Source organism: Pagrus pagrus (genome assembly GCF_965226575.1).
Source record: "Pagrus pagrus genome assembly, chromosome: 21".
NCBI classification, from domain to species: Eukaryota; Metazoa; Chordata; class Actinopteri; order Spariformes; family Sparidae; genus Pagrus; species Pagrus pagrus.
The window spans coordinates 3,603,883-3,628,659 of NC_140208.1; the positions used below are offsets into that span (position 1 = coordinate 3,603,883).

A 24,777-nucleotide genomic window follows, 5' to 3' on the forward strand; every position below is an offset into this window, starting at 1 on the left:
CAGAGCCAGAGTAAATCTGCAAATATGTACAATACCGGTATATTAGAGTTAGCTAACAGACAGGAAAATACACAGCCTGGCCAAAAGAAAGGTCACCACCTGGATTTAACCAAGCAAATAGGTAAGAGCCTTCCACTGGATAATTACTGCAGTCATTAATCTAAGTTATTGAACCCTAACTGATGCATTTCTTACACAACCATGTGGGAAGACATATCCTCTGCTCGTGGAAAAGATGTTACTCCGTTTCAGATATTATTGGCCTGCATCAAGCAAAGAAAACAACTAAGACGATTGCTGAACCTACTAAGTCCTGTCCAATACATTATTCAAACCTGAGAGGATGGTGGTGAACCGTCGTCTTCCAGGAAGAAATGTGGTCGGAAAAGAAAATCTTGAGTGATCGTGATCGGAGATCACTTAAACGTTAAATCAAATCGTAAACAAATCACCAGTAAGAAGTCTCGGCTGTGTTTAATAGTGAAAGTAAAAGCATTTCCACACCACAATGTGAAGAGAAATGAAGGGATTGGGGCTAAACAGCTGTGCAGCCTTAAGAAAACCACTTATCATTGAGGCCAATTGGGGAAAACAGGCTTCAATTTGCTGGGGAGCATAAAGATTGGACTCTGGAGTTGATGGAAAAGGGTCATGTGGTCTGATGAGTCCAAGCGGCCGATGAAGTGATGCACCCATCACGCCTAGCGCCTACCGTACGAGCCTGTGGGGGCAGTGTTACGATCTGGGGTTGATTCAGTTGGTCAGGTTACGTTACGTGCACAAAAAAATGAGGTCAGCTGACGACCTGAATGTACTGAATGACCAGGTTTTTCCATTAATGGATTTTTTTTCTTCGCTGATGACACAGGCATATTCTAAGATGACGATGCCACGATTCTTAAACGGTATTGTCTCAACCTGTACGTCATTTAAAATATATCGCTAAGATGAGATAATCCTTTAAAAATATACCTTAAAAAGTCGATATACTGGCACGATCATCTGAGCACTTGTGTTTCTTGTCAGAATGATCTTTTACAAACTACTTTGGGATAAAGTTACATAATCATATACAGCAAAATGCCAGTCGTGAAAAAAATGGGATATTTCTGTCTGTGTCTGTTTTTCCCTCATCTTTCTTTTTTTGGAGCTCTCATCACTCTCACCCATCTCACCCTCCTCCTCCTCCCCGCACCTCGCCCTCCTCCTCCCCCTCCATCCTCTCTGCTGATACGCAGCCTGGATGTGATGTGGAAGTCAGCGGTCTCTGCTAGTTGATGTGTAAAAGAAAGGCTTCAGATGGAGCCTCTCTGCCTCCCTCTCAGTCTTCCACCACAGTTAGAGAGGGTGAATAATTCACAAGCAAGTCGCTATAAAGATAAAGCTTTTTTTTTTTTCAGCCTTACGCAACAAACCGGGGACTTACTTACACTCAAAAAGAAGGATTCTGTTAAAAAAACGCTGCTGATAAATTTATAAGAACATACCGCAAAACTAACTCTATAAATGTTTTAACTAAATCGCGTAGCTGTTGTTGTATGGAAAGAAAAAAAAAGAGAGAGGGAAAAAGTCAGAGCTTTGTGGTGAGGCGAGTGTCCAGCAGGGAGATTTATTTATACAGGACTTGTTTTTACTACAGCGTACGATACAGTATTATTCCTGAGCCCCATTTATAATCAACTTCACCGAGTAACAAATCGAATAGGTCTGATTATTTTTTCTTCTCCCGGACATTATTTATGAGCTCTCTAATATTTGAGTGTGTATGAAACTTTCCGAGTGTAGCCAAACATTTCAACTGAGATAAATTGCGATGGCAACAAGCCAGCGGTATTTTTTTTTTTTTTTTTTTTTCAAGCCCTGTGTTTGAGGCTAGAAGAGTCTGAATGAATGAATGCTTTCACCAGCTAATACCCAAATGTGACTGAATCTTAAGACAAATGAGAACAGACAACACAACTTATGGGGCTTTGTACCATTTCCAGTGTTCGCTCTCCCTCCACAGTCGACTCTCGTGTTGTTGATTAACTTTCCTTTTATTGCTTTTTCCACCGTCTAAGCCCGAGGGAGCGCAGCGGCTTTATCTTCCACTTGTCTTTGTCGACTACTATCATCGGGGAAGTTGTTTTTTTTGACTTTTAAGTTTTTTAATATCACTGGAAAGTTGTTTTATTAATGACGCTGACGTTAAACACTTTTCCATTTTTCAGTCTTAATTTCCTGCTCTCCTCCTCGCAGACACAAGCTTTCAGAAAACCTCTTTCACATCCCTCCTTCGTCTAATCTGAAACACGACTAATCATCAATCTGACAATGAGTTTCCTGTAATTTAAAAAAGCTGACATTTTCTAAAGTTTTTCATCCACACGGACATTGTTATCTTATGTGTCCCCGGTGTCGTGCAGGGTTTCTTTCCCTTTCCTACTTATTCTCTATCAAAACCATGCCATTTCCCAGAGGAAAACAGTCGACCCTGTCCTCCCATGTTGTTTTCCAGGAATAGACCGCTCTTATCTTGTAATTGTATGTCTCTCAAAATTGCTTCCGACCCCCTACAGTTCCCATGTACCGCTCTGATTTCACTCTTTAATTCGAAGAGCCCACCTCGGATAATTTCTTCCCTGACTCAGGATGAGAATATGCTTTTGTTTTGTTGAAAAAACAAGTTTTTTTCCCCCGCAGCGTCCCCATCTTCATCGCTTTCAAATGATGCTGATCAACATCTCATTGGTTGCTTCACTATAAAGCTCAAGTGCTAATAAATTGTGGGAAGAAAAACCTTAAAATGGTGGCCAAGGTTGCATCAAAACTGAGAAACAGAAGATGGTTTTCAGATGTGAGGTCTGAATCTAATAATTTAACTTTTTTGCGGGGGAGGTTGGACAAATTAGCCACATACGAAGCAAAGTGAAGTCAGAACCGGGTCAGAATAGAAGTTTTCTTCTCTCTACTTACTTACCAAAGAGTAGTCTTGACCTTTAGACTGACAACCTCCGAGCTAGAAACCTACACACTAATAGTGGGAAGTTACACCATCCCTTACCTGGATGCACGCAGCTCTTAACCTTCTCTTTTGCAGAGATTTAGCTTCCCCACAAGCAAAACGACTTCCAACGGCACAAGACAAACAAGCCACAGCATGTTTCCTCTATATTTGAACAAGACTTTCCTGTCAAAGACTAACTGAGGGGAGCTAAGATTACAATCAAGGGCAACAACAAGTGATTTCATGACTGACAAACCTTTAACTGAGGAAGGAAGGGTCCCAGACTGAGGTGACACCTGTATTGAAGTCTATGGGAGATGCACAGAGAAACACACTTAAACCCAACATGCCAAGTCGTATGGTAAATAAATGCCTCAACAAAATGAAAGAACACACTTCAGAGAGTAGGTTAACAAATTGTTTTGGAAAGGCTCCTGTTCTCAGTGTGATTGGAGTCTCATGAGCGATATTTGGTCATAACGGCCCCATTTGGTCACAATAAAAAGGGAAGATACGACCAGATAAAGCCTCTGCTGAGTGTGAGATTCTGCACATTTCTTGCCCGAGCAACAGAAAACTGAAGGCACTCGATTCGGTCGTGGAAGCTGTGCGATTCGATCGGCAGTAATCCTGTGTAGTCATGTCGGAGGAGTACTTAACTGTCCAGGAGGAGGGGGAGGATTTACAGCTGTAAAGCGCAGGTGCACAGCCAAAGGTGACAGTGCATGTGGGGAAAAAAAGGTCACGCGGGCTGATCTACGCAGACTGAGACTGTCAGGGTCGTAAAACGGACGATTATCCCGATGTGCTGCTGGGAAGCTCACACCTGTAATCCCTGAGTTATATGTAGCTGGATCTGCTGCCATCCAGCCTCAGCTGCGCCACTCGCTGCCCACCTCCTGAAGTATGTGATTAACACGAAGGGAGGTGAATGAGAGTTGATAGCAAACATGTCATTTTGTCGATCATTAGTGTTTCCATGGGATTCCCGGAGTAATTTGCAGAAGCCGTTACGGGCTGACACCCCACGTCATATGTGTGCCATTGTAGCTTTTATGTGCGGCAGCGCTGCCGGCGATTTGCAGCCCGCAGGGCAGGTTAAGAGCTGTGTTGTTGCACAAGGTTGGCAGAGCAGCAAAGCTCCGAGGCTCAGAGCTGTGGGCTTTCCCCTCACCGCACAGCAGCCATTACTCTAAATCACCCTCTCCCTCCTTCCTCCCCCTCTTTTTCTCTCTGACCTCCGCTAGCTATCCACTGACCTGGAAAATATCTTGGTGAGTCCAAGCCACCAAGAGCGGCGCTGGCCTTTGCTTTGCCTGCAAACAGCAGAAATATTGAGCCAATTACAAGATTATTATCTGGTGGTAGTGGCAGGGAACACTGTGGGAGTGTAGTAATGTCTGCCAGGGCTCCCTGCTAGATGAGGAAAAATGAATCAAAGGCTTTTGGGGGGGGGGGAGTGGACAGCGATCATGCCCACTCGCCTGTACGTCTTCACAACTCCCGATGTTCAAGTCCCTTTTCTAGGAAGTCCAGGATAGCACCAGGAAAACGCCCATTCAGCGCCGATCGCTTGTTAGTTTTTACTCCTCCCTAATTCACATGTCAAGTTGTCATATTTCTGCATGCGCCTGCTTTACAGTAAATAAGACCTTATGGCACAGTCGGACTTTTCTGGCGTTCGTACAACAGGCAGACATGAGTCACTGCCTGTATCTGAGGGCAGAGTTGAGTTAGTTTTGCGAGTGAAATTCTGTTCAGGAGGGAAACGAAAAGCAGCGATGCGTCAGGCCCTTTATTCCAAAGTGGTTACTTTATAGACGAGCCTACAAAGGACGCATTGAGTGATGTACTGCACGTTACTGTGTACATTGGATTTGGTTTTTTTAATAGGGAATAGAAGCCTGAATGAGCTCCTGGCATCCTTTTCCCAGCTAGTTGTTTCCATATGAGAGGGATGACGTACGGTTACAACATGTGTTATGTTCTGTCATGTACACAAGCTGTTTGCTCTGCTCTAAATATCTTACATCCTACATGTTTTCTGCTTGTTTCCTCCCCCCAGAACTTAAACGCATGCCAGGGCAGTGAATTTGATTTAAAGGGAGGGCCAGGGTTCATGCGCTCCGTGTTTCTTATTTCGGTTTTTGGGTCTGTGTCTCGTTTCATGAGTCGATCCCGCTGCCTGTGTTTCATGCATCGCTGTGCTGAGGGAGTCGTATTTTAGCAGCGCGATGAAGACATCAAAGCGTAATCTGGAACTGCAGTAAATTTTCGAGCACTTGGATGGTTTGTCATCTGTTACATCACCTAGCCTGCCAATAAAGTTTCGTTAGAAAAAGAGCTGCGTGCTTCTGCTGTAGCATGGAAAGACATACCCCAGTGGAGCGCACGTACTGTAAAACCAAGTGTTCCTTACTCCTTCGCCCAACTTGAACTTAAAAAGTTGAGAATTAAAGTTCTTTACTTGAATAATAGATAAACGTACTAGTCACTTGACTGACAGAAAATTGATTAAAAAAAATAATGTTTCTGGTAAGAAGGAGCTGGTTCAAACTCCTCAAATGTGACACTTCGTATAAGAGGTCCTCACAAGTCCAGAACCTTTCTAAAACTTATCCAAGTGTGACGTGCAAAAATGTCTTTTTTGAATAATGAGACCGGATCTGAAAGATACCCAAGAACCGTCAGAACAGTTCTAAATAAATCCAAGGATAATTACATCCAAGCTGAAATGTGTTGGAACTAAACAAACCAAAATAGAGAGAGGGAGAGCCAACATGTTGACACACAAACACAGGACCTCCAGGAGAGAAAATGGGACACTATCGAAACGGACTGACTCGGGTGACGGGTCAGGTTTCGGTTAATAGCGACCAAGCAGACCTCTAATTTGTGTCTTTCCTCGTTTTCAACTGCGGGTCAGACAAGGTAATGATTTCAAGACACCGCCATGAAAAAAGACTTTGCATAAAGACTTTTGTGGCTCCAGAGGGAGGTGCGAAAATTGTTTCAACTGACGTAACTTGAGGCAAACGTGGGTTCGAACTGGAAACTTTATGTTTGGAAATTATAAAGTCCGCGAATGTGGAGTGGACTCCTCATCTCTGCTCGAGGCTAGAGGCTACATTAGCCGCTACGAGCGTAACACACCCAAATTTCTGAAACAAACCATCAGCAAGTTGAGTTGCACGTAGGGGCCAATGATGTCACTTTTTCATCCGAGGAGAGGATTACTCACAATCATATAATCATAGTCATCAATAATTAGTTGCAGGCCGAAGTTTGTTTAAATTGTATCTGCCAAAAAAGAAAACAAAATGTCATGTCACAAGCATCCGTTTCATATGACCAGTCTCACAATAACTAAAACATTTACATCAACCTGAATACACTGGTGCTGTATGACCTCCATACTTGGACTTCAAAACACGAGTGCCTTCACGTTGCACGCCGTACCACATACCTCACTGACCCTGAAAACCCCTCCAGAGTGCCCCCACCACCGCTGTGAGTGCATCGACCACAGAACAGGCTCGACGCACTCCATCAAATATAGATGCTTCCTTTAGTACGGGCTCATTTCTTTTTCATAAAACAATAATGTTCTCTTTTGCATCATAAAGTCGTGGCTCTCCTGTAAAGGCTGTCCGAGGAGTGTAGTGGCTCCCACATCAGCATGTCGCCAGTACAGGCAGGAAAGACGCTCGTGATGACTTCCTAAGCGTGCAAGCGTCTGGGATCCCCCCCCCTTTTATCAATATTTAGTCTCCGTGTTCTTTATTATTGACCTGTCAGCTTAGTAGCCATTGCAGTCCCGGGTGGCACCGAGGTTGTTTTAAAGCACCATTATCCAGCCTCGCTCTGGACTCTTGGGGCGATGGGGCAGAGCTAATGTGGGAGGAAAGGAGCCTTGTCCGAGTCCGTCTTTACACAGCTGTGGGAGAGGCCGCAGATACTGAGAGGACTCTGGAGGTCGGGTGACGGTCAGTGTCGCAGGCGGATGTCGAGACATCGTTGCACCTGTGTTGCCGTTCTTGCTGTTATCGACCACTTCCTGCGTGTCCCCTCGGTGCTGACCTCATGTTTTGTTCCTCGCAGAGAACATCCACTGAGAAACACTCAGCCACAAAGCGTAGAGTATGTTTTGACATTGACCTGAAGGTATTGACTTATTGCTTTTAGATCAGTTTCACTTCATATGCTGAGTGCAACCGGCAGCTGTTATAAAGCCTCGAATGAGCATAAGGAAAAGTGGCAAAGATGCACTCGTGCTGTCACCTCAGTGACTGAAAATGTCCTCTCCCAAGATCTGTTATGTAGGACTAGATGTTAATATCCCTTTTTTGTGTACGCTGCTGTTTTGACTCTGTGGGATTGTAAAGTGAGTGATGGCACCTTCCGGGTTATCAAGCGGGCGCCCTCCTTCCTCAATGTTTCGCTGATAGGCCGACGACATCTCCAGAGGTTTCAGCAGTGAGTCCCAGCGTCCACTCGGTTTGTTTTTCCGTCACGTTTGCAGTCATGACCGAGGAAAAGAAAATGTCCTTTCCCAAGAAAAACAGCAGCATCACTTGTTTCAGCAAATCCCCAGAAACTTCACATTTAAGTCCGAGTGACAAATATGTTTCGGAGCCATAGGAATGATCTTAGAGTCTTGAAGGAAAGGAGTGAGGGAGAAATGATTTGACATTGTTACTTCAGTTACACTGATTTTCAGGATGTAGTCCTGCTGATAGGGACTCGAGTTGGGTGATATCTGCTGAATTGGCATATGACGATATCCGTAATGTAGCTGTTCGTCCTCAGAAGCTCGAAACAAAGTTAGCAAACTAACCTTGCTATACTGAAGAAGCGAAGCTAAGAAAACTCATAATAAACGGGACATGAAGACGTAACGTTGGCGCACTGAGCAGCCACAAACATCTTTTCCTTTCCTCTGCAAAATGTCTCACAATGTTACGATGGTCGGGGCTCAGTAGTCGATGGCTGTCAACCATCAGTGATGGATGATGGCATCGTTCATCAGCCTAATAGGGACGTCAGATCAGAAATGGCTTATATGTGTCATCTCGAGGGGCAATTACAAACTATGCAATTTGTCTTTTAATTCGGAGGACTCGTTGGGGGGAGCCCTCAGTGAAACCAGCCATCACACTCCAGTCACCACGACTGCTGGTGTCTTTTAGAAATGCATGCTGTTTTTCTAAAGGCTTCGTCCTGAGCAAAGATCTCAGTGCCCTCTGTCTCATCCCATTCTGTGTATGTTAAACGGAGCATGATTGTTTACCAGCCTCTTCCAGCAGGGCAGAAAATCGGTGCCCATCACATGACATCAGAAAAAGACACTTTGCAGTAGTTGCGCCTGCACATGCCAGTTCCTTGCCGCTGTTCGTACGAGGCCTAGAAACAACAGATTAAAGTGTTGAGCACTCTTAAGAAATTGGAAGAGGACCTCCCCTCCTTCAGGGTCTCAGTAGTTCTGTCACGGGCGGCAAACGGCGTCTACCCTGGAAGCAGCCTGGGCCACTTTGTCAGCGCCAGTCCTCGCTTTAAGCAGCAGCAGCCAAGCAGATGAATAATTGACGCCTGCATTCTGTACTTTGGTGAATTTTAAAGCTGTATTCTGCAGAGGCTCTAAATGGCAGAGGGAGGGAGCGTTAATCATTCATGGGGCTGCTTTTACCTCGCTTTGCTTAAGGTCACTGTCCCGAAGGCAGCTGGGCAGAAGGAAAAAGCGGAGAAAGAGGAGTGGGAGAAGAGGGGTGGCATGGCCAAATGGATTAGCTTGTTTCCCATCCCTTTTGTGAGCCCGTGGCAGAAAAGGGCTCCAGCACATTTAGGGGAAATCTTTCCCAAATAAATAAATGTTGCAGGGCAGGTTATGCCGAGTTGAACTCTGCCGGTGTAAATATTTAAAGGCAGGACTTATGCGTAAACTTCCCATCAGTAGGATTTAATTTCATAGGAGGTGAACACAGTTTGAATACCAATTGATGAATATATTTACTCTGTGTGTTCAGATTGCTCAAGTGGAAACTGTTCATAACACCTACAAACAAGAGCAACTCTCCGAAATTATGTTTCCAAATTAATACAGTGTTAAACCACAGGAACACTGCTGTGAGGAGGCAAACACTCATTTCTCACAATCCACCAGAGGGTGATATTAAAAATGATGAAAAAACAGCATGTTTTCTGATGTTTTTCCACCAAAAGTGAAAGACAGGAAGGTGATCAATTATGCTTGGACGGCCTTTCAGCTCAAATATCAATATTTTATAACCGGCACTACCATAGTATGGGTATAGAGATGGACGTTTTTCTTTCCGCGCCCTGTCAGAGTGAAGAATACCCTCTTTCAAATGGACCCGAGGGAGTGCCCCCTTCTTGATTTCACAAGCCCTCAGGCTACATTAAGGAACACATGAGGTAGCATCTGCATACTATCACCGCAAGAATGTTCTTTACATCCAGAACGTGGTGCTGCGGCGCTAAAACTGCATATAATTATTTGGTCACACCTCTTGGTAGCTAATTGAGCTTGAAGGAAAAAAAGACACCTGACAAGAGATCAAATAAATAAACGACTAAAAACAAACCGTTCCCAGTTGTTATTCTGGATTGATTGGATTCAACGTTTTTTGATGACATAGCCTGAGTTCATCCAGTTTTAATGTTTATTGTAACAAGAGCGGTTGTACAACTGTGACAGTTGCTCGGTGTGATTCAGTCAGGAGTTCAAGTCAAACAAATATCTCACTTCCCCTTTTTCTATTTTTCTACTCGCAGGGAGCTGATGCCCAAGACCCTGGAGGGCCAGATCACCATGGAGAAAACCCCCAGCTACTTTGTGACCAGAGAGGCTCCAGCCAGGATATCCGCCATGTCCCGGGACACCAAGCTGATCGTGGTAGTGAGGGACCCGGTCACCAGGGCTATCTCGGACTACACGCAGACTCTGTCCAAGAAGCCCGACATTCCCTCTTTCGAGAGCCTCACCTTCAAAAACAGGACTACCGGGCTCATCGACACCTCGTGGAGCGCCATCCAGATCGGCATCTACGCCAAGCACCTGGACAACTGGCTGCAGTACTTCCCCATGGGCCAGATCCTGTTCGTGAGCGGCGAGCGTTTGATCACCGACCCGGCCGGAGAGCTGGGCCGCGTGCAGGACTTCCTGGGGCTCAAGAGGATCATCACAGACAAACACTTTTACTTCAACCAGACCAAGGGTTTCCCGTGCCTCAAGAAGGCAGAGGGCAGCAGCAAGCCCCACTGCCTGGGCAAAACCAAAGGGCGGACCCATCCGAACATTGACCCGGAGGTGGTGCAGAGGCTACGGGACTTCTACAGGCCCTTCAACATGAAGTTCTACCAGATGACGGGACGTTTCTTTGGCTGGGAAGACTGAATGTGTTTTTGTCTGTGACACTGAGGACGGTGAGAAAATACTGCAAGGGAGTATGAAGAGTACTGTAGGGGGGAAATATGACTTTTTTAGAGTCAAGTTGGAATATTTCAAGAAAAGTCGAACGCTACGGCGGAAAATTCACAAAAATTAAGTGAAATACGTTGTGAATAACGTAATACTCCAGGTGCTCAAACAGGCGTAATCTTGATTTTAACATTTTGTTTGTTATATCCTCAAATCATAACCTTTCCACATGAAAATGTCTTTATTCTCATAATATTATGTTATCTCACACATGTACGACTTCATATTCATCATGCCATGACTTTTCTTCTTGCAACATTAATATTGTATTTATATTATCGTAAAATTTAATTTAATTGTGTTATTTTTATATCGATGTTATGATTTATTCTAAATATTTAAAAAATGTATGTCAGGTTTTTAGATTATTACATTTTGAGAATATAACAACCAAAGTGTGACAGTAACAGCAGTAGGTTATTCTCAATTTTCATCCCTAAAATATCTGAAATTTATATTTTATTCTTGAAATATTTCAACTTTGTCCTGAAGATGTTATTTTCCCCAAACAGTGTTCCTTGTACTCCGTCCTCAGCACTAACCCGAAGCAATATGTGGCTGTTACCGGAGGGGAAGAGGCCCGATCTCCCCTCAGTGGCACCCCAGATATGCAATATTTTCATGGTTACATTTTTCACCTTCAGCGCTGCCTCGAGTCCACAATCACGGAGATGTTTTCTTCTGGAAAAAACTTGTTGAGTTGTGGAAGGATTTGCGTCATATCTCCCTGCACTATTTGATGAACTGTTTTTGTTTTCTTTTAGTTTGAAGTCTGTGACACAAATGTTGTATTATGCAGTTGCTTCTTTAAGAAGATTGGGTGGAATCATGTTGTGTCCGGCGGCGTTACCGAGTGATTTAAGGCCATATTTTAAAAAAAACATACATAGCTGCTTTCAAATTTTAACATTTTTCTAGGAAAAAAAGGATATTAAAAAGATAAAAAATATATGTATTTTTGAAAAGTATTTATTCAAGAAGTAAATAAGCAGTATGTATGTTGAATAACTCCTCAGTGAATATTTGCTTTCTTCTTATTATTATTATTATTATTATGATTATTATACGCCCCATGCCTTTAGAGCTTTGTTTTGTTTTATACTGAACACTAAAAACATGTTATCCTTTATTTTAAATTCAGGTCGTCCATTCTAATTTGTATTTACGATACGCGGACGATCGCTTAGTCTTCATTGCAGAGTTTAGGAGTCGTCACAGGCAAAAGATGGCCCTCGCTGTTATTCAAGCAACAGCGACTCTGGTGGAGGGGGAAAAAAAAGACCCTCCGTCCCAAACTCTGACTCAGATTTCCTCAACATGCCTCCTTGTGAATTGAATACACTTGATGTCACTGGCCTTCCTTTGCCTCGAGGCGATGTGTGCGTGGAAGTCTCTTTAAAAACCCAGGGAGCATGAGAACAATGGCGGAGTTGTGTTCCTAATTTCTGTCTACTTGTATTGAGAGCCACTTTCTGAAAAGCAGATGTGCCTCGAAAGACACAAAATCAACAGTGGGAGCATCAGAGAATAAACCTAATGTACTGTAGATTTCGGGGGGGTATTACGTTACCAATCTAACTGTGCTGTACCGACAGTTGTTTTCTTAAAGTTGTTGGGGTTTTTAAAAGGCACTCCTTGAATAAAAGATGTTATATGTAAATATGTTAATCGCGCTGGCCTTTTTTCTATTTGTCATGGCAGTGATTTCCCCCTCAAAAAATGTATGCACACAGTGTAACAGGAAACCGTTTCCACGACGTTAAGGGGAACATTAAAGTCATTACAGTGCTGCTCACGCATCTGACGAGCTCGGCTTCCTGCAGAATCGTAAGAGCGCTCCCCTGCTTCTCTGCTATCTCCACCGTTACACCTTCACATATTGTCTCTGCTTATCTCGGTCCAGCCTCCAGGGCAGAGTGTCAAAAGAGGCAGTGAGGATTTTTTAAAAGATGCTTGCAAGCTGGAAGCCTTATTCCAGGTCTCTTGGCAGCTCCTTGGCAGCTTGAAGACTCAGAGGTACGAGCTTTTTTTGGGAGAAAAATGTCAAGAAAGCTGGAGTAGCACTCCTGGGTGCACTGACTTTGACGTGCACTTACTCCCAGCTCGCATGTGTAATTTAGAAGATCATTTATGCACAAACTACAACAGTTTGCTGCTTAAATAAACAACTATTAACTTGACATTCTACTATAGTATTTAAAACTGCTACAATTATAGTATTTCTTAACGCCTGCTGAGGGTCCGTGCAGACTGGAAGAGCCTGTGTTTACATTTTTCAAGGCAAAGTTACCGTTAACAAGAAGCAGGAGGAGGTTTTTCTTCACAGAATTTTAGTTTTGGCATTACAGTTTGTGGTTTAGACAGTGAAAACACCACCGCTTTTGTCCACAGGGGCCTCCAAAAACAACAAAATCACAGAGTTACTTGTAGTAGCTTTAAAACTAAAAAAGGTTTTAATAACCTTCTCCGCATGACCAAACGTAGGACTTAATGCTCACTCTGTATTGAAAATAACACGCAGGTTTGCTCACCAGAGTCCTTCACAAAGAAATCCTCAGTCCAGCAGTGTTAAACAACTGGAGCAAACCGTCCACAGGCTTATGTAGAAACCGAGAGTGATGAGGAAAGTCTTATTTTTCACGTGACGCTATAATCCGCTCACATATTGGCAATTAAAAAAGTGATTGATACGTGTAAATCAACCGTCCTTTGAGCTACATTTGGGGAATCAGATCATGAAGCTACCCATTCAAGAGTCTGATGCGCCAGACATTCGTCTGATTGTCCAACAGCCACATCGTTGATTGTTCGGGTTAATCAGGCATCGTTAACCCGCCTCAAACTGAATGTCAGACGGCAACCGACCTGCCAGAAATCCTCTTCAAATAGTAGCTGAGAAGTTTCTAAAGAACTGAAGTGATGTGCTGCTGTTTGATTGATGCTCTTGAGCAATTAGCAGGCACATATCACCTCCACCTCCTCCTGATGAGGGTTTCATACTCTGAACATGCTTCTGTCACTGCACAGACGAACTGTCTGACTGTAACAGCGGATATCAATCACGCTTGCGCCTGAAGGGAGAAGCTGTCCGTCTCTTGATGCCCTTTTTCAGTCTCTACTCCCCAAACACTCTCGTCCTTTCTTTCCCCATCTCCAGCTCTTCCTCCCTCCTCCACTGCACCTGAATGTTTTTTCTTCGCTGAAGGAGTCTCTCGGCCTTCCCCTCCCGCAGTCTGCCTGACTGATTTGAAAAACTGCACTGACAGGCACTTAGCAGATGAACCGCGATGAGGGGAGGAAGCCTGTTGACAGTCCGCGAATTTCTGAAGCTTATTCATGCCGATCGTCGGCGCGCTGAGATGATGTTGTGACTGTATCAACCTGCACGGAGGAGCAGGAGGGAAAAGGGGAGGCTCACGACCATTTGTTGACTCGTTCAATTTGCTTGTTATTCCTCCCTGAGTGGGTCAGCGGGGCCTCTTCAGCGATGGTTCCTCACAGTAATAAACAGAGACAGTTTTTCATCCTCCCACTCGAGTCTCTGAAGGGCAGCTAACTATGAAAGAGAAAACGGAACGGCAACATCTGCTGCGGGACGGCGTAAAAGACCACCACTGTCAGAGAGCATTCGGCTCAATATCGGTGGCACGGACCTGAGGGAGGACTTGAAGTCTGCGTATTGAAAAACAGCTGACCGCGATGTGGGTGGAGGCGAGCTTCTGCAGAAATCCAGGCATTTCTGTTCGCCTCGAGAATCTCTTTGATCCGCGTTTTCTTTCTTCTTGTATTTCTTTAACTCATTCCATCAGCGTCGCACCTGTGTGGAGTCACCTGTGCACAATTAGCTGGCGGCCCACCTCGCTTTAACTCACCTTAAGCCGCCCAAAACCCTCCACTCATCCGGACCCCCCCGTCTGCAGACACGCAAACTCTTGAGCCTTGTTTTTGCACATGCAGACGCTACAGAAGCGCGGCGAAAAGATTGGGTGGGCTCTGCGATAACAACCGCCAGCGCTTTAAGAAAAACACGGTTCAGAGCGTGTGTGTGTGTGTGTGTGTGTGTGTGTGTGTGTGTGTGAAGAGCCCTAAGCAACGTATAGGCCATGTAAAATGATGAAGCGAAGGGATCAGAGAGAGATCGCTTTGAAGAAGAAGGCATTTGCTCAGCACTCAGAAACGTTTGTGCATCTTTCCCCTGTCGCACATACGTACATGCAGACATGGCTGCGTCGCATACATTGGGAAAATCGTCAGCGCACACACACACACACACACTCTGACCCACCACCACACGAACACACAGCCGCCGCCGCCACCCGTTTGTGCCCCCGCGGCGGGACATGGAGGGGATCAGACCTCTGTTTTCTCTGGATCCCAGAAGAGAAGCCCTTAATCCCCGGCCAAGTCTGAGCAAATATCTCCGGCAGGCACGCTCCACACACAGCCTTCATCAAAAAACAGCCGAGGGGGGGGAGGCGGTGACTGAGTCGCACTTTCAATTTCAAGTTTGCTTTATCTGTCATGGACTCTGTATCTTAAAGAGAGATCTTCAAACTTCAAAAGAAAGTGTGTCTGGTGCACTGTAGGGCCAGATGTGAGCGAGATACCTGTTTCATCCAAACATTTTCATTAAAACACACCTTCTCCATCAAAAAATACAGTCTGATGAGGAATGAAAGACTGTATTATTCCCTCCTTGGTGAGTTTTCGTGTCTTTATTTCATTTTTTCGAACCGCCCTCCAGATTTTCCGCGTTATGACAGAACAGGGAGGTTGTGGCTTTTGTGAAAAAATGCACTAAGAGAAATGTTTAGCTATACTGCTGAAGTTTACAGGCGTTCTCACGAAAACGAGCGATTGTTTGTCCGTGATTAAAAGGCATTTCGTGGGGTTTTTGCATGCCAGTATTAAAGCGAAGGAGCTGCTCTTTGAACTGTCACTTTCTGAGCCCGGAGTTCAGCAGACGACACACGAAATTAGCAATTAAGATTGTCTGGGCTGCGGGACTCTTTCCAGACGTGCGTGTTTTGACTTTTGAAAAAAGTTTTCACGCATCCCTCTCCCTTCGAGACAGCCTCCTTCAAAAAAAAGAGCTGCTGCTGCTTTTCAAACGGGGTGATAATTGATCCTGACACATGATTAAAGATGTGTTCATGTTAAGCTCAGATTTTCCTTCTCCGGGATGAAAACCAGGGTGACAGGACTCTAAACAAGGCAGCCAGATTGTCTGAAGGGTCGAGCGTCTACAGCGTCCTCGAGGGAGGAGAAAGTTTGCCCTGTTAGTGGACGGCTCTGTCGGCCACGCCACTCAGCGCTGGAACCTTTTAGTCACACGGCACAGTTTTTCAGCTTCCTCTGTTTTGTGTCATTGTCAAATTAAATGTTGGACAGTTTTTGAAAAAATACACTTATTCCTGTTCTTGCCATGAGTCAGATGAGAATATTTCATACCACTCACATATGTGGGAGTTAAGTGTGGAGCTAGAGCTGGAAGGCTAGTTAAATAAATAGTATTGAGACGGGTATTCATATTCACGTTGAGCGCTTGTTTTCGTATGAAGCTACAGCCAGAAGGCGACTTAGCTTACCTTAGCATAAAGGCTGGAAGAAAAGGGGAAACAGCTTCATGCTCTCTTCAAACTGTTAAATAGTAGTTTGGGGAAATACAGTTATTGGTTTTCTTGTTGAGCGTGTGACAGAAAGATAAACTGGAACAGGGGGAAACAGTAAGCCAGGCTCGGTCTCGAGTCCAAAAACCCACCTAATTTAATTTACAGTTTTGAGAAAGTTATGTATTTTATTGTTGTTCTCTCATTAGATGATACATTAACTAAAACTGCTGTTTATAAATGTTTGAAGCTACAGAAAGAAGTTGAATCAGCTCAACTTACCTTCGTATAAAGACCACGAGGCTCTGTCCAATATTCAAAACTAATTAAATTAGTAGTTCTGGGAAATAAAGTTGTTTGTTTTCTTCTTGAGCAAAAGAAAATAAAACTATTGTGTCTGTAAGTATAAAGCTACAGGATGTGAATAAGCTTGTTTTAGCATAAAGGCTGTGAGAAGGAGGAAACATCTCACCAGGCTCTGTCCAAAGTTCGACACTACACTACCAACAGCTCTAAAGCTCGTAAACATGATATATGTTAGTTCGTCTGTACACAAACGGAGGTTTTATTCAGAGTTACAAGCTGTGACTGTTTCTGACACACCAGCCAGTTGCAGCGACTTCCCCCGAGTCTTTTCATCACGGTGAGGTTTCCTTGAAATTCAGCTGAGACGCTGCACAGCAGCAGAACATAACTCCCCTGAAACCACCAATTGTCATTTTAGGAGCAATTTGTGGGTTTGGGGAGAATAAGCATGCAATGATGCGTTTCCACAAATGACTATTTCTTCCATTTGGACTTTTTTGGGGGGGGTTTATGGGGGATTGATGCAGCATTTTCACTTTTTTCTTCACATTTTTACAAACTGAAGATTGGTGCGCAGGTTTGACCTCCACTTGCGGCCTTAGCAGTTGTTAAAATGAAAAATAATAATAAATATTGGAAGAATGATTCATGTAAATTAGATTCAAAGCATATATTTAATTAATTAAAATCCAGCGGAGGATGATCTGACACTCCTCAACAACCAGGTGATTCTGTGTTGCAGGTGAACATTTCCTGAAGTATTAGGCTCATAAAAGGAAGAATGACTTATTTTTGCTTCACACTGGGTCATTTTACAACAATTATTCCTCAGTAGTGTGTACATTAACATTAAAATAAGGCAGCAGGGCAGAGTGAGATGGTACAAATATCTCTGTTATTCCAGAGTAGTAAATGAAAATGAGGCGCACATCCGGAGACATGGTGGGACAGAGTTGCATAAAGATTACTAGTTGTTTTAGAGGGAAATTAGCCTGCGTGGCCTGAAACAAATAGCTGTAAATAAATCATCACACACTTATTCCCATTCACTGCACAGTCTCTGTTTGCCTTATGAATAAATGAGAGCTCGCCCCCTGTTTACCTCCCCCTCATTACAGACATCGGCCCATCACACACGAGGCTGAAAAACTCACCGACCTCCTCTACACCTCGACTTCGCTTTGAGCCCCAGAAAACGACACAAAGTCCCAAACAACAACAGAGCGAGCGCACACACCGAGGCAAAAAAAAAAAAAGCAGCTTGTTAATAATTGACGCCGTCGGAGTGCCACAGTGCCGAGCGAAGGGACAGCGTGCAAACACCACAGAAGAAAAAAAAAAAAAGTCCAAGGCTGCGACGAGTAATTATTTATCACCCGAGGCAAAAGTGTTGCTGGAGGGGGGCCGACATGATGAACTAGCCTGGAGCTGGAGGCCTTTATGAGGTGTTACAGACAGATTCAATATAACCTCTCAGACTGTATGTTTAGGTGGAGCGGGTCACGGCACGCTGGGGATCGATGTGAATATAGAGAAATCGGAGCTGTTGCAGTGAAATTTGTCCCTTTGGTCACCTAAATTAGATTTAGTCAGTTGCTTTTCAACCTGTTTTGGGAGTTGGGTTGTTAATACTAAGCAGCCTATGACATATAACACTGTGTGTTTATCTAGCGTCACTCCCCATTCTGTCACTCCACCCGACTTGGGGGGTTTTTTCTGCTCCACTCCCTGACTTTTCGCCTTTTTAGTTAAGCTTTGTCTCGCTCTGACAAATGAGAGTGCCACAGGGGTCAGTGTGTGAAGTATGTACAAGCTCTGGCTGCTGCAAACAGAGGCCCTCGCCCTCGTAAATATGACAGGTACGGCAGTTTGTTTTTCTTTTTCTTTGCAAAGGACCGCGTCGCCGCAGAACGGTTCGGGTGTAATCGGGTGATGGATTTGTTTCTGGGGATGCCACAGTAATCAGCGAGGTTGTACATGGATCATTTACACGTGCTGTCAAGTGTTTCGCCACACTCTGACTGCTGTGAGGTATGTTTGAGTGTGATGTATCGCTGCAAATAACGCCGGCCTGGCCTTTAAAAAACAAGTCATGAAGTTGAAACTGTGGACGTTTCTTAACACGGTTCCTCGTTTCTCAGCATGTTTCGCGGTCGTGCTGGTACCAAGGTGTTTAACCTTTATTTAACAAGACAAACCTCAAGATTAGATTGTGCATCCCTGTGAACGAATGGGAAGCCGGTGAGGGATGTCGTCTTTGATGCTAACTTTTAGACAGTCTTGGGGCAACATCAGCTGCATCCATTCTGTCATATTTCTGACCATTTTCTCTATTTTAAAGCAATAAGCTGCTCTATTTGACTACATGGTGAGATTAGAGAAGGTGGATGGCTAGTTGTGCCATGGTGCCGCCCAACGTACAGAACATCAGTTCTGCTAGGTAGCATAAACTTCCTTGACCGCACCATTGTTTCAACTGCGCATTATACCAAGACCGAAACAGTCCCATTGGACCGAAAGCCCATTTGTCCGACAGCCCGAAAACAAATCGCACGTTGCTCCATAGTGACTGTTGGCCCGTCCATGGTGCTGAATCAGCTGGGGTTTGCTTCTTTCTGGCCTTCCTCCAAATGACTAACCTGAAAACCCAACTGGACACTAAGATTAGGGGCTAGAAACTCCAGGGAGAGTGTGTATTTTCTGAACCGCAGCAGTGGGCTTTGTTTTCAAGCTGCTGGACAAATGGGCTTTCGGTCCAAGGGGACATTTTTCGGGCTGTTGGGGTTTTGGAATAATGGGCTGTCAGAACAATGGGCAGCCTCCACACTTTCATGACCTTAGGATCTCCCGGTGAAGCTCATACATGGCCGGTAAAAGGAAGTGGACAACACCATGTGTCGTGGACGTATGGCACTACATTACTACAATGTACAGTCAGAGGAAGGAAAGGATACCGTTGGCATTTACATCTGTATGTGTGCATGTGTGTGTATGCAGCAGAGTCTATATGTGTGTCAGGTAAGTGATCCAGGTGGATGGCAGCAGAGGGGCTCAGGTGTCCTGTTTCAGGCAGCAGCTGGTGAGCGAAGCCCGGCCGAGGTCACCCTCAGGGACCCTGCCCCCTCGTCACCTACTCCCCCTGGCTGCGCTCCACGCTCGCCCTGTCGTCGTCATCCGATCTCGGCTTCGCATGCATCGGAACAGCAGCTCCGCCGCACGACAATGGACCTCTTTTAATTATCCGGGACGTTGTCCTCGCTCAAGTGATGACGGCTAAAATGTATTCGGGCCAGTCACGAGACGAGCAGTTCAGGCACTCGGGCGTGCAAAGCCTTCGAGGCACGGTGATAATTGATCACATTGTAGAGGCGTGTACTTTGATACAAAGGCCACGCAGGTGAGCTGTGTTACTTTTAGCCCAGAGTACCAGCCTGTCAAAGCCTCACGCAGGGGGAACATTTATAATAACTATAAATAAAATACAAATGAAATGGGAATATTTAACATGTTGGACAAAGAGATATATCATGCTTATTAGTCGGCGTTAGAGAGTTGTTTTCACTTCGGACAAAGCCAGGCTAGCTGTTTCCCTCTGTTTCCAGTGTTTATGCTAAGCTAGGCTACAAACGTCTTGACTTAAGCTTAATACTAATACATGAATTTTCTTATCTGCCTCGAGAAAGAAAGAAAGAAAGAAAGAATTTCATGCTAGCTCATCACGTATGCTAGTGCTAGTGCTAGCCAGCTACAGTAGCCGACCGGAAAAACAGCTAGTCGGGAAGAACGGGGTAAGATGAGCCACTTTTTACGTTTGAATATTTTCCTGCAAAATAAAAGTGTATTTGTTTTAAATAATAGTGACTATATACACCTCAGGTTGTTTTGTTGTTGTTATTTTGATCTGGATTAATGTCATCAATTTAACAAAGACAAAAAGTTACTGGCTATATTTCATTCAAGAGATTTATTCAACTCCTGTCTCATGACTGGCTACAAACACACTTTATCCGCTGACAGGAGAGTTTGTATTGTCTCAAAGTGGCTAATGTGGTAGCTGCCAGTGTTTTGAACTGTTTGGTGCTTTGTTCCCTTAAAAGTCAGTGTGGTCACTAAGCAGCTCGCTAATCTGTCTGTCAAACATCACTTCAGTTAACTTTGTTACTTAACAGGCACGAGTAAATCCACTCATTGTGGTGAATCCGTTGAAATCCAATGGATTTAGTGTGATAGTATTATGTTTGACATCGGCTTTGTTAGTTGTTTTTATTCTTTTTTTTAATTCCCTCTTCTGACTTGCCTGATTTAACCTTACGTTACAGATTAGGGCACTTAAAACGTGCAAAATATTAAAAACCGTACAAAGACAATAATATTTTTCCTCGTCAACTTTTTGCAAAACCATCGTTGTAAGTTTGTTTGCAGATGATTACATCCTGTTTCCCAACTCTTCGTGGAATCGGGGTCGTACCATAAAACACAGCATGAGTGGGAACTGTTAAGTGCTGTCACATAAAACAAAACATGGGAACATATTATGGTTTCTAAGAATAAGAAAGAGGTTAATTTGTTTGGCCTCATTTCCCTTTCCGACAAATTTTTCCACATTGAGATAGCAACATACAGACAGGATGACACGGAGGCGTGACAGAGTACACAGCGTGTCATTATTATCGCTACAAAGAGGTCAAGACTCGGAGAAAAATAGCTCGGACAGACATTCCTCTGCTGCCGGTTTCCTTCAGCTCACTCAGGCAGGACTTTTGTGTGTCCACACCAGAGTGAGAGGTTCAGGGAGGATACTGTATGTGGGACAAATTAAACAGGCTTTATGCTCCGGGTTTTAAAGCATGGCCTCTTCAGCTCACCAAGGAAATTGAGTTTGTGACCAAAAAAATGCACTTTCCTCTTAACCCCCTGACCAGCCGTCACAGACACACAAACTTTCTCTTTGAAGGCTAAACGGGCAGAAACGAGGGAGGATTGGCTGTTCTGGGGAGTTATGGAAGCCCTGATCCTATTACCCGCCCCCCTGAAAAATGTGTCTGCAGGCCCCAGGAGCTTTTAACCTTTCGCTGCTCCACGCTTTGATTCATGGGGGCGGCGGTGCTCTCATGTGAGTGTTGCTTTTTTTGTCAATACTGGGCTGGGCCGCTGGAAAATGTGGAACCGGTGCATTATTTGGCCAGGAGGTACGACCGACAGTGTCGTCTCTGTACGTGCAGGGATTCCCTCCAGTAAAGCAAATTAATAAATTAAAGGGGCAGAGTTGTGTATGCCAACAACGGAAACACGAGGAGGAGGTTTGCGTTAAGGCATGCTGTGGTTTACAAAAGACTTATTCAAGTAAACAAAGCAGATGGGACGCTCAGACGGAGTAACTCGTTAACGCTGCAGGCAGCAATGTGTGTACTGATTCGTTTCAGCCTCGCGCACCTGCAAAACTTAAGCTAATCACGGAGAGGTAACATAAGTTAAAGGTTCATAAACATGCAGGTAAATGACTGTGAGACTGAGACAGAGAGTTTCAGACAGAAACAACAGGAAGTCTTAATTCAGACGTCCAACAGGGATCCTGTAATGTCTTATAAATTTATGAGACACACACACACACACACTCTAGTGTACAATGGCTGCAGACGGTGACAAACTCACAAACATGTTTATTTGATACGATTTCAAAACGGTTCATTTCACTCGGGGTGTCTCAGGACTTGGGAGAGTCGCAGAGTGTTTCCAAACAAAGACGTCTCATCAGTCAGTAAGACGGCACAGAGACGGGACAGCGTCGATGGAAATGAGGCGTATTTGTCAAAGGACATACGGTTCGTCTGTGTTTAGTTCATCGAGCGTTTTATGTGTGCGGCTTTCAAATCACAAGAAAATGAAGGAAGAGGGATGTGAGAAGCTGCATTTGTTATCAAAGAAGAAATATAGACTGATTTTCCTTTATTTGGATGTAGAATTACTGATGAAAACATTTCTGCAAACCACCGATATGTTCACATTTGTTCGTGTCATCGGCTACGTACCATGTAGCCATGCTTATGTCGTGACCAAAACAGGTATTTTAAGCCAAAAATGATGTTTTTCTGACCCTAACCAAGTGGTTTTTGTGCCAAAACCTAACCAGACCGTAAGCACAGCGTTGATTTAACATAAAATTGAAAATTGCACTTATAGAAATGTAAAGTAGCAACATAAAGAAGCGTACATTTCAAGTATTTACTGGGTTTTATACCTGCAGGCTCCCTCACAGTATTTATTGGTCTCAGTTGGGACGTTTCACTGTAACTCTAACATCCACATGATTGAAAGCGAAGCGCCGTAACATTAAGAAGAGCTGACAGAAAAACCCTCGAAGGCCAGCTGCTTTGTTGCCCAACGACAAAGAAAGGCCTTTTAGCATTCAGCCAAATATTTCACGACAATCATGCATCCGTTGGCCTCGGCGATATATCTACTTGTGTGGCACTTCTTAACTCGCCGTGCACCTCGGCTAACGTGTTGGCTCAAATACCACAGAGAAGCTCTGAAAACAGGCATTAAAGCGGCCTAAATCCCCCAAGTAGCTGTGTGCTTAGCGTGGTCTCTGAAAGGTATCCAACCGTTTATGTGAAACCTAAGCACTTCTTGATCAAAGGCTTTCACGAGACTGCGAGGTGAATGAGGAGCCTTGTAGAAATCTCAGCTGATTACTTTTTTTCAGTCAGCGCAGGAGAGTGTGTGTGTGTGTGTGTGTGTGTGTGTGTGTGTGTGTGTTTAGTGTCTCGAAAGACAGGAATCTTTCACCAGGGAGAGCGGATTAACACATCAAATCCAGCCGCTTCAATCAATAGGGAGGTAATGGAGCGATAGAAAATATCTGCACACCGCCAGATTTAAGCAGCTTTCTCTTTTCCGCACAACCCCAATTTACACACGGCAACACAATCTCACTGTACAAGAGGAGCAAAAGCACACAACAGCTTTTATTCAAGGACAGGAGAGTCGAGCTCGATGATGTTGTTCGGTGATAATGAAGAAGAGGATGAAGGTTAGAGGGGATATGATGACAGAAAAGAGAGCAAATGTGCTGAGTGATTATTTTGCTGTGTTGTTAAATTTGTTGAAGGAAATTGAGTTTGTGTGTTTTTCTTCCCTGTTTGGGTAGAAAACTCTTCTATAATTTATCATTTTTAGAAACAAGTTTACAATGTTCACCACCTCAGCTTAGCTTGTTAGCATGCTAACATTTGGTTATTACAAGCAAACACAAAGTACAGCTAAGGCTGCTGGGAATGTGATCATTTATTATCCTACTTGGTCACACAAATTTAGAGTTTGATACTAGGATGATTTAAAACTAACTTTATTAAAATGTTGGCTTTAAGCTAACTCTAGTACAATACATCAAATGTTTGCATTTATGTTAAGCATTTTATGTGGGACCTTACAAATAAATAAATAATAGCTTTTTGATGACGGGTAAAAGTAATTTTATAGGGACAAAAAGGGACAGCCATGCTAGTGGCTCTGTGAGGCTGAGGCACAGAGGGACTTTGAGCTAAATGCTAACATCACCATGCCAACGGGCTCAAAATGAAAAGGTTAACATGACCATTTTTTAAGTGGGACTACTTTATCCGTTAAGGTAGAAAACTGCTATACAAATGCAGTCTATTTACCATTTATCTGCACAAATAAAGCTTCACCACCACCTCAGTTTAGCATGTTAGCATGCTAACGTTTGCTAATTACCCAGGCTAAGTAAACAAAAAGTAGCCGAATTGTAATTCATTCACGACTCAGTCTGACATTAGCTTTTAGTCATAAACCAAAATGTTGGACACAATTAATGTTAATTTTAGAATGACTAAAAATGTAATTAAAAGGTAATCTAGTAAAAAACATTAATTACTAACATTTATGTTTAGTGTTGTATAAATAAATAATATATTAACAAATGCTCATAAAGTTTATATACCTCTGTTGAAGCTGTAGGACTGTGAAGCTACAACACTTCAGTCAAAGTGCCTTTTCCTGCCCTCCTGCTGTCAGTAGCTGCAACACGGTGAGCTTGTGTTTGCACAAACTTGACCTCTGACCTCCTCCTGCGGGCTCCTGACCCGTCTCACTGACCCATCAACAAACTAATTTGTCAACAGCGACCTTTCAGGTCTGAAGCAGTCACTTTGACTTCACTGCTCCGGCCTCTGCAGCCGGCACTCTGCTCACAATCAATAACACAACTTTGTAAATACTCAGACAAGAGATAAAGAGCAGAGCCTTTAGTGCTGACTCATAAATATTAATGCACACCGCCGCCTCTGTTTTATACATGTTTGGTCCCAAAAGCTTGTGCTACACTCAGCACTTTCCTTTTTACCGCTGTAATCACA

General features: G+C 43.9%; 1 protein-coding gene across 1 annotated transcript in view; it reads left to right on the top strand.

The window, feature by feature from the left end:
• Positions 1-12,124, top strand: part of LOC311250502 (heparan sulfate glucosamine 3-O-sulfotransferase 3A1-like) — a 35,651-nt gene extending 23,527 nt beyond the window's left edge. Inside the window, exon 2 of the mRNA XM_084342229.1 lies at positions 9,779-12,124. Coding sequence (XP_084198355.1) covers positions 9,779-10,400 — 622 coding nt within the window. The 3' untranslated portion in view covers positions 10,401-12,124. The remainder of the gene's footprint in view (positions 1-9,778) is intronic.
• The last annotated feature ends 12,653 nt before the right edge of the window (positions 12,125-24,777 follow it).